General features: G+C 33.5%; 1 protein-coding gene across 1 annotated transcript in view; it reads left to right on the plus strand.

The window, feature by feature from the left end:
- LOC149790566 (uncharacterized) overlaps positions 1–14132 on the plus strand; it is a 34806-nt gene extending 20674 nt beyond the window's left edge. Inside the window, exons 5-10 of the mRNA XM_089972635.1 lie at positions 5715–5818; positions 6232–6296; positions 7691–7908; positions 8443–8626; positions 13054–13230; positions 13957–14132. Of these exons, the coding sequence (XP_089828761.1) occupies positions 5715–5818; positions 6232–6296; positions 7691–7908; positions 8443–8626; positions 13054–13230; positions 13957–14098 (890 nt within the window). The 3' untranslated portion in view covers positions 14099–14132. The remainder of the gene's footprint in view (positions 1–5714; positions 5819–6231; positions 6297–7690; positions 7909–8442; positions 8627–13053; positions 13231–13956) is intronic.
- The last annotated feature ends 2422 nt before the right edge of the window (positions 14133–16554 follow it).

Consider the following 16554-nt stretch of genomic DNA (forward strand, 5'->3'; position numbering starts at 1 on the left):
GCTAAACAGTTCACCTACGAATAAAGTAATGTCTCAGATGGTGGATGGACCGAACAAGACATTCACAACATAATTGGGAAAATCAGATACGAAGTATTCCCCTGAAATCGCATGTAGTTCATCGCCCCTCCCTACAAAGAACAAGATCCGATGTTCAACATAAGCATAAATTCTGTCCTGCTCTATGACTGGGAGAACTGGAGGGTAACTAAGACAACCTCCGACCAACTGCAATCCCTTGCAAACAGCTGCTTCCGCCACCACCACAACCAGAGAACACCCTTAACACCGATCTATTGGAAACCATCGGCCAGGTACCTATCCACCAAGAAATATACAGTAGGAAATTCATCTGTATCGGGCATACACTGAGAAAGGTGCACAACAGCATCATGGCAAGAGAGAGACAGAGCAAGGAAGATCGGGCGCGTATATGTATAGGCAGCGAACAAAGCTGTAAGAAAGACATGGGCCAAACTGAAGAGTACAGCCCAGAACCTGGTCTGCCAGCGAGGCATAGTCAATGACATATTCTTTCAAAAAGATAACATAACCACGTGTTGTACGTTATCCTCAAATAAGTCTAGCTGCTTAAAATAGTTTCCTTCTAGTCCGTTCTCTTCGAATAGTTGGATGACACATTCCTGTATTTGTCTTTTTTTAAATTCAGAGAATATCACTAAAACAATTAACTGATGAACGCCGCCAAAACCAGACAACATAACTAGACGCATCTTCAGATTTCTAATTTTTCACAAAAAAATAGTACATCAACGATAGTTCTATTTGCTTAAAAATATTCAGTAGCTGAAAAACATTCGCACATACTGCACTGTTATTGAAGTGCGACATTTGTTAATTTTATTTGAGGTATATGTGAGCCATTTTAATATTACACTGAGTTTTGCTGCCATCATCATCATCATATTGGGTACGTCAGCAAGTCAACATCAACATTTTATTAGTATCAAACATTATATAAAAACAACAATATGTACGTCAGTCAACCAATATCAAGATTATACGAGTAACAATATTTACAGCAGCCAATTAAAGATACCTTATCCTGGAGAACAGAGACCAAATGCAGTTACCATAACCATGGGAAACGGTTGACAATTTCGGATAGATAACATTTTTCTCAGTAGATTTAGTTTATTTTCCTTTCATGATGCTAAATCCGCCTTTTCGGTAGCCATACTTAATTCTTTAACTGTTTATGACAGCCCACTGTCCCTCACAATGTCTACTCCTTTACTATCAATATTATTGCAAACTTGATGTTGTAATGCAGAGACACACTAGTTTGCAAAAAATAGGAATAAACGGCAGCAATATCCACTTTTAACCAATCTGTAAATGAAATATAAAGGAGAAGAATTTTAGTAATATTGTTTATATTTTAAACCACTTTTTAAGTTATTTCAATGTGTCTCCACTTGCCAACTTTCTGAATTATATACGAAATGATGTTATAAATCAATTAAGATAATTTATACTGACGGAAAATGAATAAACAATGTCCAGTTGTGCGGACACTCCATAATCACCACCGCAAACATGTGGAGCGGCAGAAAGTAAACCATCCTGTGTGCCACATTTACATTGGTACAACAAAATACTCAAAACATATAGACAGGCGTACCCTCATTCAACAAATATTCGTGTCGTCTTGCAGAGAAAACAGAAATACACGATTAGTACCTCAGATAGATGCACTGTATCAGTAGAAATGACGAAGTAGAAATGAATAAGTAGAAATGACGAAGTAGAAATGAATAGACACGGCTCATTACCTTTGATATCAGAATATCTCAAACATGCATTTTCAAGTACTTCTCCGACTATGGCACTATATAATCTAACTTGATCGAGCTTCATAACCTTATCAGCATATGAAAGAAGTCGTTAGAGACTTGGGTGAATCTAGGAACAAAGTTTACTTATGAAATGGAAATTGTTTGTTGTGGGACATACTTTTATTTGGTCACAGTTGTCTTTGCTCACCCAGTAGAATCAGACCTAAATCAGCAATATCACGGTGACCAGGCAACAACTGATGCATAATCTATTTTATATTTACCAAATTCTAGACTGCTTCCCATTTTTTCATATAAATTATACCGTGAATTCTTAAGGAAAATAGGAACCAGTCTACAAATTGGTGAACATAACACAGTAGTACATATCTGTTTGAACGGTCATGATTGGTTGATAATGGAAAAAGTAAAAGTTTAGTAAAATGATTATTTTGAGATCGCATCTTATTTTTAACTGAAAGCACGAGACAGAGCCCAATTGATTCAAAGTTAGGATTTTTAGACAATTGACTTTAGGACACTCATTACTGAAATTTGGCCTAATTCATTAGGTGCGGACTTTATACACTCGTTCGAAACAAATGTAGACTAAAACCCTGCCGCTGCTCATACAGTTTTTTTTACACATAGGTTCGCATCAAGGATGACGGGTCTATATTAAAACTATAAGTTTTGTCATGTACATTTAGAAATTTAAAGTTATTGAGCTGTTAATATTATGATGTTTCCATATATTTCCTGCGGGAGCTAAATTGGTACCGCTAGTCCTATTAAGGACACACGGTACTAATGGTATGGAAAAATGGGAACAAGCCTGAGAATGGGTGAACCTAAGATAAAGTATATATGGGTTTAGCTGACCAGGAGTGGTTAATAATGTAAGTTATGTTGTAGGAAAAAGAATCGTTTGAGAGATTATTCTAGTTGTAAGTCAAAAAAATGGAGACATTGTTATACTGATGGAATTTCAGTCCTTTAACAGTCTTGAGTTTGGAACACTCATTACTAAAATTAGCACCTGACTCTCTAGTGAGCAATTGATTTTATTGTTGTTGTTGTTGTTGTTGTAGGGTTTAACGCCACTTTTCAGCACAAGATAGGCCATACATGGCGGCCAGTATTAATGGTGGAGGAAGAACCCGGAAAAACCCCGGAAAGAACCACCGACCCACGAGAAGCTACTGGCAAGTTTTCTCACATAACCACATTAGCCGAATCCGAGACTCGAACCGACGCGGACAGAGGTGAGATGGCAGTGATCCGTAACGGTGAACGCTTTAGACCACTCGGCCACTCGGGGCCCCTAGTGAGCAATTGAAAGCACATGTTTCAAACACATGCAGGTCAGAAAATGCTCGGCTCAAGTCCTTTCCTCTACAAAGAAACTGACATCCAGGTTTCATCTATACAGATAAATATAGGTTTGATCATGAGCACTCCAAAATTTTAAGTTATTGAATTTTTAATATCATGGTGTTTGCATAGGTTTACAATGGGAACTGAATTAGTACCGTGAGCACTATAAGCTGCAGTGGCACTGTTATAAGGGAGGTAACCGTGTCGCGCTTGATATACTCATCAAATTACCGAATCCTGACACCGATACCGACACATAACCAGCTTAATCAAAGAACAAGGTCGTATAGTAAAACACAATTCAGTATTACATTTGAAATACAAGAATAACTGTATGAATTTTACTTGATTAACAACGTTGAACAATGTTTCCATCTACTGAACTTTCATCACGACATATTTATGTTAGATCAGGAAAGAGTCAAATGTCAGGAAAACAAAAGCAAACAATGTCAAACCTCGTGTAATTGTAAATTCTTCTCTAATGTATCAGCTGTTGATGAAGTTCAATACTTGTCATGTACAAATTAAATGTAAACTGCATTGATAATCTCCCTTTTGGGATGGGATCCATCATTGCACATCAGCAAAAAATAAAACATATAAGGGGTCTATTGTTTTGCACAAAAACGTGAATTATACACGTGCACTCCTAAACGTCACATAAGCTTAAAACTGCAGTCCCAAACAAGATTATTTTTATGTCATTCCTAACAAGATTAATCGTTCTTGCAAAAGAACTACATTACAATGTCAAGGCTGTGCCATTACACAAATACCTTAAAACATCGATGATAAAAATAAAAAATATTAAAGTTAAAAGCAACTAAAAATATTTAATCCACATTATTATTTTTAAAGCTTGCAGTCATCAGTAGTTTCGTCTGTTAAAGCTTCGCCATTATTCATTAGGATTACCAAACATCAACAAAATTATTTTTGTAGACGGCACTGTTGTCTTATATTTGTGACGGCAACATCCGCATCAGAATAACCAGTCACGCGACCATGTTACGTGGATCTCGTTTACTACTAAACAGGTCATATTTATATTTAAATTTATTAAAGTAAAGCAAAAATATCCCAAACAATGAAAACGTCAATGAAATCAACAAAAATAACTGAACAATCAGCAACCTGTCTGAGAATAAAATATATCTTTATGCAGAGAACAAAGCAAACTATTTCGGATTCAAGTTTGAAGCACACTTTTGCTTAGCATAACTCTATTTATTGAAGTAATCGACAAATGCGATCTGTGCCGGTGCATACTATTTCCTTGCTGGTTTTACATCCCATATATAAATTTAAATAAGAGTCAAAAATATAACAATATTTACGTTACAAGCGAAAGAACTGAAAAGAGAATTTCGTGTCTGTAACATCTTTTTACAAAGGTGAGATCGTTACGAAGGAGGTACTATAAGCAAACAATACGAAGACGATATGCTAGGATTATCAACACGTTTTCGAAAGGTAAGAAAATGTGTCATCCTTTACAAAATAGTACGATGTCCTAGAAGTGTTTTAAATGTTGTTTCCACTGTTTAAAGGAAATACTCGTTTGACTACAATTTAGCACGAAGAGATTATCCTTGTTACAGTTGAATAAAACCAGAAAATGGAAACACTCCTGGGATTGTGAGAAATGTTGCGATGTTACGAAGACAATGAGACGATTGATGGACCGTTAAAGACGGTAGGAAACGGCAATTAATATAAGCTATTTAAAAGATCAGCAATTATGCAGAAACAGTATACAAAAATGGTTAGAATGCACATTACAAATACGTAACAGGTAGCCACGCTTACACATACACACATGTTGATATACATTAATGAATGAAAGGACATCTTTTCTTAAATTGGTCGATACATTACAACGTGAGATTTTTTTATAAACAAGACTAACAATAAAAAATCATGTTTGGGAGGATCTTTATCCATCAGTGTCATAAGTTACTATAATCCATCCGTGTCATAAATATATAATCTCACGTAAATTGGGAAAATATTCTGAGGGCTGCACTGTTTTAACCATATTGTTGCAAATTCATAATGAAATCTTTTTAGGTGAGTAATAACATGAAAATGTCCCTGATGTGTCTACGATTAAGAGCTTCTCAGTTATCGCGATGTAATGCGGCAGGACTTATCTGGATACAAATACAGAACATCACAGGAAACTGTCAATTTCCAATTTCCCTATCATCTTCTCTTCCCATGTCGGAATTTGTAGCTGTCTCGACTAAAGAAAGTAACGGCGGTGCATTATTCTAGGTGAGAGGATCACATGCGCCAGCCCACAACTACCATTCTTAAGTCCTCAGTGTTGATTATATATATATATATATATATATATATATATATATATATATATATATATATATATATATATATATATATATATATATATATATATATATATAACACCATGTTGCCTCTTTAGTTTAGTTTCCGTTTAATTCTCTACATCTTATGATGTTGATCTGTGCTATTGCTTCGTTACATTATTCTAATTTATTTCATTTATTTCAGGAATGGCTCTTTACATGTTCCGGTTCGAGTTTATCTTCGATTTTAATTTCTCTAATATGAATGAAGATTTGAAGATAAATTTAACTGATGGACTGCGACATTTTGTAAGTGAACGTACTGTACATTTTTTCTCTTATATGCTGAATAAATGAGCAGAGTTGAGAAGTTAGAACAAATATATTCTATCCCAAAAATGAACTCCGTGGCATACTATTTTCTTTATTAATGTCCATACCGTTATAATTTCATAAGTTTACTTTCTTACGAAGTTAAGTATAAAAAATAAAATTAATTGTCTAGATTAAGATTTATAAGCAATGTTAAAATTGTATCTCTTCAATATATGTCAAGGATCGGCTTTCAAAAGTTCATCCTTTCATTTTCGAGATCATTTATTTTTTGTTTATATTTAGTTATTAATTTACGAAATACAAAAAGTTTATAAATTCTGTCTTTATAAAATGGCACACTTTCCTCGATTTTGCCCCGTATCATTGCAACTGATTTTCTTTTTCAGCTCACTAGAACACTTTCCAGGACCGAAATCGCCGGCTATAGGGATTTCATTGTTTCCGAGCCTATGTAAATAATTTCTATTAATATTTTCTAGCTTTAGAGATTTCATTTTTCCGCCTCTACGTGAGAAATATGCATAAATATTTATACAATAACAAATATTACGGTCTTGTGCAACGTGTTCGTAGTTTATCCTTCTATCTATCTATCTATCTATCTATCTATATATATATATATATATATATATATATATATATATATATATATATATATATATATATATATATATATATATATATATATATATATATATATATATATATATATATATATATAGTAATTACAAGGATAAACTACTTTCAAATGCACAGTCTAGTTGACATGTTAAAGATAGGCGTTAACGTAAGAGTCACATTTACCTGTATGGCATATCAACTAACTAGGTTATCAAACTTTCGGAAACTATTATTTGAAGAGCCTAATAATGTAAGACATAGTGAATTTTACTTTATGTTAAGAAGCAACGAGAAGTGCAGTTCATTATGACGCTTTACCTAATGCTCATTTGCCTGCAGTACTTTCTGAAATCCCTTTCCATCTTTCAAAATTTGCATAGGGTCTTGTGGTTTAGAAAATGTCTAAATTACTGCGAACTTCACCTGAGTCTGATGAACAGAAACGAGTTTTCAAGCTATATGAAATACACAACACACTGTATATAAATATATAAATAGGTTTTGATAGATAACTATGCTTGGAAATTAATTGGTGATCTTGACCACCGGCAACAGCTTATTCATGGGTGACCTTGATAAATGGCAATTGATTATTCATGGGTTACCTTGATAAATGGTAACTGATTATTCATGGGTTACCTTGATAAATGGCAATTGATTATTCATGGGTTACCTTGATAAACGACAATAGATTATTCAAGGGTGAGCATGATGAACTGCTGTAGCTTATTCCTGGGTAAAATTTATAAACGGCAACACGGTTTATTTTTGGTATTATCCGATTGATGGTGCTTCCTTTGCAATCAAGTAGACTTTATTGATGATTAATATATTTCATTAAAATTGTGTTTATTTTCTCTCCCTGACAATGGCCATAAAGACTGATTGGGTTCTACACGTCTACGTGTCCATCGAATAGTCAAGCTAGATAGGTACCATCTATAAGTATGCTACATTTATAGATGAGATCTCTCATTAAAACTCTCAGCATTCTTTGGTGGAAGCTCCGAATCACATGATTTAATTAACTAAAGCTGGAAGAATCAAATCGAATATTGTATTTCCTGAAGTACACGTATCACCGTATACCCAACTTTAAGTGAGAGACACAATAATATATTAATAATATATATAATCATATATATATGTCCAAGTATCCTAAGAACCCCTCGTTCGTCTGCCTAATTCAGATCAAATATGACAAGGTTAATTTGTGACTTTCAGAGCTGGCAGTGTCAAGGTACCAATAGTGCTTAACCTGGGATTACAATCCATACTCAACAATGGTACAAATGTGACTCATGTCGCAAAAGTAATAATGAAGACCGTAACGGATAGCCTCATAAATACAAATGGCAGCATTCCGGGCATTGTTAGTTCCATACCACTAGACTTGACTAGAACAAAGACAAGCATGAATTACAGTGTAGAAATCTCTGCAAGTAGGTATTCGTTCACAATAGTGATGACTCATAACTATTAAAGTTACACACACACACACACACACACACACACACACACAGAGCTATATATACATATATATATATATATATATATATATATATATATATATATATATATATATATATATATATATATATATATATATATATATATATATATATTTGCAGACACACAGACACATTTGTATATGTGCTTTGCTTTTGGTGAATATGCATTGTGTGGATACGTGTGTTAACATATGGGAGATAGAGAATTAGCCAAAATTTGATGAGATCCACGGCACTGGCCACAAATGACGTAAATGTATTCCACGTTAGTAATAGAATCAAGGATTATTTGAATTTGGTCAGTGCATAGCTAAATAAATCTTATACAGTGGTACCTCATTTACTCTTTGTATAAATGCATGTCTTTAAACATGAGGATGTATGTATGTATGTATGTATGTATGTATGTATGTATGTATGTATGTATGTATGTTTTTGTCTAAGTTTTAATGTGTTTAATTCTAGATTATTGTAGGCAATGTGAGACATTGCAAGACATTTGTCCATCATCGTCTACGTGCGTAGCAAACGTGTCCTCCTGCAGTTCAACAGATCCGGCCAACCCATTCATATGCATGCACAAATGTAATGACTTGAATTGTGGCAAGCAAGGATATTGCGTCATTGAACAAGGAAATGCGGTCTGCAGGTATGTTGTGAAATATATTGTATTGTCCTCTTTGCAAATTGAAAATATGCCGAAGTACGAAAATGCTAAATGTATTGAGTTGCTTTACTTAATTTACCGATAAGACTGTAAAGAAATACATAATGCCTCATCAATCCCAAATTTCTTGATTTCTGATCATAGCTTTGTATAAAATGGACGGTTTTTGATTCTCAAATTATAACTTCAAAAATAAATGTAAAAGTCATTATATAAATTTTTTAATTTTATTAGGTTAATAAAAGTGCATTGTCTCTCTAAAGATAGGATAATGTCAGGATTGTTTCTGCTCAAGAATATTAGTAGTAGAAATAATCTGAACAGAGGTACAGAAGAGTCGATTGAAAACAGGAGAATTCAAGCATGAACCGAAAATGTCAGGCAGACACTTTGACATGTAAAATAAGTGCGTTGTTTTCCAGTACATTATGCATCATGTACCTATATTTCTATGTCAACAATTGGGGTCGAGGCCACCTCGACGCATGAAACTGTACGCAAAAAGCACATAATCAACTTGAAGATTGGCAAATCAAAGTGTAAAGAATACGTGTTTTCGTGACCAATTATTGCTATACCACGATTTTTGCCCGACCTTACACCACCTCGAATACTGTTGTAAACCCAATGCATAATACATGTATTTGAATACAATGCATGTTGATTATTTAGAGAGAGGAAGTCTCCGTATGAAATAACCCCTTGTCACTTAATGTTAATAAAGCTATTGTAGACCACACGTCAAGAGTTTCAGTAAAACAAAATGAATCTGTAATTGACTATATTGGTGGAATTTAACATTGCTTTGCTTTGCAAGGGACACGCTTTTTGGTATTTTTTAAAAACATGTTTCATTTTAATTGTATTTGTTACATATTAAAGAATTAACGTCGTTGTACTACTGATTATGCGAAGTCATTAAGGTGTCAATCCTTACTGGTTTTAAAACTTATCATATGGCTGATGACCAGCATAAACTACTTTAAACTCCTTCCATTCCGACAATAGAAATTTTGTAGGTATAATTATCACTACGTCTTAAATACTAGTTAAGATTTTGACCACACGTTTTTTTTTTAGTCCATATGAAATCATTGAATAGCAGAACAATGTAGTGCAATACAATGTTGACTCTTACTGCCATCAAACACTGTTAAATGTAAAATATTTAATCAGTATTTTATGAAATCTCGTCACAATTACAACTTTTTGTGCGTTTAATGAAACATTTTTGCATGTACACGTTTTCAAGCATTCAATGAAACATCCCCATTTTAACACCTTTTTGTGCATTCAATGAAACATCCTCACTTTTACACGTTTTCGTACATTCAGTGAGCCATCCGTACTTTTACACTTTTTCATTGATTCAATGAAACATCCTTACTTTTACACATTTTCATGCATTCAATGAAACATCCCTACTTTTACACATTTTCATGCATTCAATGAAACATACTTTTACACATTTTCATTCATTCAATGAAACAACCCTACTTTTACACATTTTCATGCATTCAATGAAACATACTTTTACACATTTTCATTCATTCAATGAAACAACCCTACTTTTACACATTTTCATGCATTCAGTAAAACATCCCTACTTTTACACATTTTCATGCATTCAATGAAACATACTTTTACACATTTTTATGCATTCAGTGAAACATCCCTACTTTTACACGTTTTCATGCATTCAATGAAACATCCCTACTTTTACACATTTTCATTCATTCAATGAAACATCCCTACTTTTACACATTTTCATTCATTCAATGAAACATCCCTACTTTTACACATTTTCATGCATTCAGTGAAACATCCCTACTTTTACACATTTTCATTCATTCAATGAAACATCCCTACTTTTACACATTTTCATGCATTCAATGAAACATTCCTACTTTTACACATTTTCATGCATTCAGTAAAACATCCGTACTTTTACACATTTTCATGCGTTCCATGAGACATCCGTACTTATACACATTTTCATGCATTCAGTAAAACATCTATACTTTTACACATTTTCATGCGTTTCATTCATTCAATGAAACATCGCTAATTTTATACATTTTCATGCATTAAATGAAACAACTCCACTTTTACACATTTTCATGCATTAAATGAAACAACTCCACTTTTACACATTTTCATGCGTTCAGTGAAACATCCCAACTTTAACACTTTCTCATTCACTCAGCTAAACATCCCCACTTTTATACATTTTCATGGGGCCCCGAGTGGCCGAGTGGTCTAAAGCGCTCTCCGTTACGGATAACTGCCATCTCACCTCTGCGTGCATTCGAGTCTCGGATTCGGCCAATGTGGGTATGTGAGAAAGCTTGCCAGTAGCTTCTCGTGGGTCAGTGGTTCTTTCAGGGGTTTTCCCGGGTTCTTCCTCCACCATTAATACTGGCCGCCATGTACAGCCTATCGTGTGCTAAAAAAATGGCGTTAAACCATACAACAACAACACATTTTCATGCATTCAATGAAACATCCATACTTTTACACATTTACATGCGTTTGGTGCGTTCAATGAAACATCACACTTTAACACCTTTTGATTCATTCAATGAATCATTCCTACTGTTACACATTTTCATGCGTTCATTGAAACGTCCCCACTTTTACACATTTTCATGCGTTCAATGAAACATCCCCAGTTTTGCACATTTTCATGCGTTCAATGAAACATCCATAGTTTTACACATTTTCATGCGTGCATTAAAACATTCCAACTTTTGCACATTTTCATGCGTTCAGTGAAACATCAACGCATTTACACCTTTTCATGCGTAATGTTAAACATCTCCACATTTACACCTTTTTATGTGTTTAATGAAACATCCTCAATCTGACACCTTCTCATACGTTTAATTAGAATCTCCACATTTACACTTTTCATGCGTTTAACGAAACATCTCCACATTTACACATTTTCGTGAGTTTATGAAGCATACTCTTTCCTATTATGTTGTCATTAGTAAACCTCACAGACGAAAGTGAAACAACGTCTGTTTAAATTTACACTGAAGTCGTGTACGCTGGGACATTAAATAATGGGATATCAATGACTGGCATGATGCTAGTCTTAATACTCTCTTTAATCATTTGCAAATTCAAAAGGTGTAAAATTGTCAACTAATCATTGGTCATTTCTCTACTCTTGTGCTGACAGATACGAGTTGAAGATGACATACAAATAATGAACTAGTTCTGAAGTTGACTCAACATTCAGTTGGCTTTCATCAGTGGAATATTTTACCATTCAATCATTACATGTTTATGAAACGCAGTAAATTTTGTAAATCAAATGGAAGATTTAGGTCTCAATTTAATTGTCAATAACCATGTTGTCTTCAAACAATACAAAGTCGATTCCCATTCGCAATTTTCAGAGCTTATGTTAAAAGAATGTACGAGGAATTCATTAATATTAGTTGGAATTTAATGAAAGCAAGAAAACATAATTTGAACAACTACAGGCAAAAAGAACGCTAAACCATTACTTCAGAACGGTACGAAACTGTGTAATGGTACGAGAACGAACGAATGATCGACGGAAGGTTAGAAGTGATATAAAATTGGAACGGTACGACAGAAAGAATCATTCAGAAATGTTACGCTGAAATGGTTGCATAAGACGCTGCAAGCAGTGGACTCGCTTTACTACCAACTTAAATATAGATCAATATAGCAAAATATACAACCACTTAATTTATTTAGAGTTTTTTTTTCTCCCTCCTTACCAAATGAGAAATTTGAAAGTTTCAGCCGATCTGTACGTTGCAAGGTTTGAAGAGAATAATTGAAATACGATACACATATGTAAACATGTTATGTGTGAGTTTATCCACAATCGATGGTATTCTCAGTTTTTTCTAGGTTTTGCAACTCAAACACAATTTCATGGTAAAATTAAAGTACGCAATTACACTTTACGCATCCGTGCCAAATAAATTCCATTTACGTATCATTGGCATTTACAAATTCGCGAAAAAAATACGTTTTTAAGAAGAACTATAACATCTTTATATTTTCCTTTCTTTTAAAAAAAATGTATGTATGTTTTATTGTATGTTTTTTGTTTTTTCTTTATCAGATATGGAAATAGTTTCATCGCATATAATTGGAAATAATTGAAACAAACGCAGAAAATATATTTCCTGCAAAATGAAGGCTCAAATATGCTTTCTTTTCAAGACCAAAGCTTAACCCTACCGCTCCAAGTACATTTTTCATAAAAGTCAAATGATTGATGCCTCTGGAAAACAATAATTCGTCTTTCGAAAGGTTGGATGTTAACTCAAGATGTCAGTTCTATTTTTAACATTTCAATGCAAGTACAATTAGCCAAGTTCAGTTCTTGGTACAAGATTCTCTTTTTGTATAAATTACAGGTGTGACAGTGACAACTTTTACCTTTATAGTGGAAGTAGGTGTCAAAAGAAAACCCCGACAATGATGCTTGTCCTCGTCTTAGCATGTGGAATTGGTGGATGTATCATAACAGTTCTCATCGTGTTGTTAGTCTGCACGACAATCAGAAAAAGACAATATAAAGTGACAAGTAAAAGGTAACGGAAGAAACGCGAACATGCATACATCATGCGAAATGCATGTCATTTATAACACGTATTTTATGATTGAACTCACAAACGATCGACATTTGTATAGACGCATTGATACGTGCGAATTTCATTCTATCATCTAGCCATACATTCATACATTCACTCATTCGTCTATCCATACATATTTACCTCCATAAGCATAAATCATACATTATATATATATATATATATATATATATATATATATATATATATATATATATATATATATATATATATATATATATATACATATATATATATATATATATATATATATATATATATATATATATATATATATATATATATATATATATATATATATACATCTGATTGGATTGATGGACACATCAATGAATGGGTGAATGGACAACTAAATTGACAAATTCTAGAGAAAAAGCAGGATTAGTTGTGTGAAAGGTAGATGGCTGCCTCTAAATAGTTTTATTATATTAAACTATATGTTGCTTATTCTTTAATGTTCTCATTCCACAAATAGTAAATACCATAGAAACTAAATTCATCAATTTCATGATTGTATACCGTATATGTTACTCTTTCCGTATTGACAGTGTAACAAAAGACGTATATAACTTTGCACGATATGATTATTTTATTGCTAATTTCTTTATTTATCATGTTTTCAATTAATTACTTATATATTTATTTATGCCATTTTTTCGCCATCAGGATACCAGATGAGTATTCCAAATGCGAGGACGGAATGGAATCCGTGGCCCGTTTTTCCTTTGAACTTAAGGGTGCAGAAGGGAAATATCATGGGTCACCAGCTTTCACTAACCTGGATTATCCTAGCTTTACCTATGCTTGAATAAATGAAATGAACATATTAAAGGCATCATAACTCTCTCTCTCTCTCTCTCTCTCTCTCTCTCTCTCTCTCTCTCTCTCTCTCTCTCTCTATATATATATATATATATATATATATATATATATATATATATATATATATGTGTGTGTGTGTGTGTGTGTGTGTGTGTGTGTGTGTGATCATGAGATAGCACTTCTCTCGCTACTTTAAGCGTGTTTGTAGCTATCTAAACGTCGAAGCTCGAGTTTCTTGTACATGAAAGTTGACAGTTAATCTGACTATGTGAAGTCGCTATCAACTACAAGTACAGGTCACGCATAATTCTATGAGACGCAGTTTGGTGTGAACAACCTCCGAGCCTTCTAGTCTGTCATTTGGCACACTCGGGACTAATCTAGGTTGCATTCAAACCATCATATTAACTATGCAGTCCGTTGGTCGTAAGAATGTTATGTGCATCAGCTTAAAATCAGTCCCATTTATATAATCTCACAGATACTGAATCGCAAGCACATCCCAACTGGAGATATTTCCTGTAAATTAAACACACACACGGACAATACATGCTTTATTCCTTCAAACGCTTTCGCATCGTCTCTATGGGTCTTCTTCGGGTGATTACTTCATTCCTGTACAATAGTTGTTTTTAATAGAAAATTTGACGTCATAGTTTATGGGTTACTGCACTTGAATGGGGAAAATATGAACGAGTATTTCGGATGGAAATACTGTACAACCTTGGGAGTGGAGTATATCCATCCGACAAAAACGAGTTCATGTTTTCCCATACAAATGCAGTAACCTTTTTATTATATGCTCATTTTTTTATTCTACCTAAGGCTTAATTATGTAAATAAAAATACACTACACGAAACAAAGTAACTGAATGTATGCCTTATTCCGAACTAAATACACAAGATTCATCATTACACAACAAGTGTTAATGCACACATAACTCCGTCCAGATAAATTTGAACTTGGTCACGCTTAACATCACTTTCAAAAGAAAATGGCATTTCGGTCTACTTAAAATTTAAATTTGGATTCATATTGTGAATGAATGCGCATTGCAACAACTTTTCCATTTGATCTGGAATGCATAGAGTTTGTCATTTTTTGTCGTTTGTACAACATTTCGTGATTATGTATTGGATTGATGTGACAATTCTTCATGAAGTGCATCGGATTTTAGCGGTGACAGAGCAGCGTACTGTTGACATCTGCAAGTGTTTTTTTCTTTTCTTTCATTGAATGTTTGAAATCATAATGTGGGAAAATATGAAGACTTTCAATTGCAATGATCAAAAAGACGCAATGGAATATAAAGATTATTTCATTTTGAGTGTAGTAAGGAGGATGTTTTTGCACTTGGAATATAGTCGAAATTACAGTACAATTTCGAAATGCGTAATCAAGCTTGAGAACCAATGACATGGCTCACGTAATTCAGATTTACAGAACTAAGAAAGTACATTTTGAGAAACTTCAGGATGTAAATTGTAAGTATATTTTTTGCCATTTTTGTTACCAGCTAAAGAAGACAGTTTATGCATTGTCACTTGGATGTTATTTGTAAGGACCCTGTCTGGCATCTATAGCTTGTCTAAATCCGAAATATTGTATCAAAAAAGTCAACGCGGAATGTGGCAATGCAGTTGACATGTGGCAGTCCACGAAACATTTGCTTTAGGTCATTCAGTTGGTTTACTTCATCCACAGGCAAATAAAATAAATCACAAGTGCTGTCGTCTGCGTCTATTGTTTGTTTACAATAGAAAGTAGTTCTTTTATTCACGTGAGTTCGATATCAATTGCACGCGAGTTCAACATTGTAAAATATCGATTCTGACAAAGGAAAGTTAACGGAGAAAAACAATGAGCATATAATAATATGAATTACGTCATTGCTTTTGCGGCGAGATATTAACAGCTTTCCTACATCAATATACCACACTTGTAAATTTATATTATTGAAAGGTCATGAAGGTGCATTGGTACAATGTACAATGCGATCCATACACAATAAAACAATTGAAAAGTTATATATTCGTCATGATATGAAAATATATTAGTGTGTCGGTACAATGTACCAATAATCATTTTTGTTTTATAGTTTTTATAAAGAATTCGCTTGAGTATTAAGGTCTGGATGTAAACTATTTATGACATTCAATTCCTTTGTTTCAATTAAGATTCATTATTAGTTAATACTTTATATAAATTAAGACTTTGAAGTTTCCTCCTGAACATTTATGTATGTGTTTATTGACTTTTAACAACCAGAATTCTTCTGTATCTGTTTGCTAGATATGTGCTCTCATTCTCTTTCTTAATTAATTTTTCGTCTGACCTATGTAAACAGCTGCACACGTCACACATATTAATGCAAAATCACATTTTTTGAATTGCAATTCATGTCATGTTTAACTTTAAAAATGCTTACCATTTTTAAAGTT

Source organism: Sinohyriopsis cumingii, chromosome 10, assembly GCF_028554795.1.
Source record: "Sinohyriopsis cumingii isolate HCF-2022 chromosome 10, ASM2855479v2, whole genome shotgun sequence".
In the NCBI taxonomy this organism is placed as follows: Eukaryota; Metazoa; Mollusca; class Bivalvia; order Unionida; family Unionidae; genus Sinohyriopsis; species Sinohyriopsis cumingii.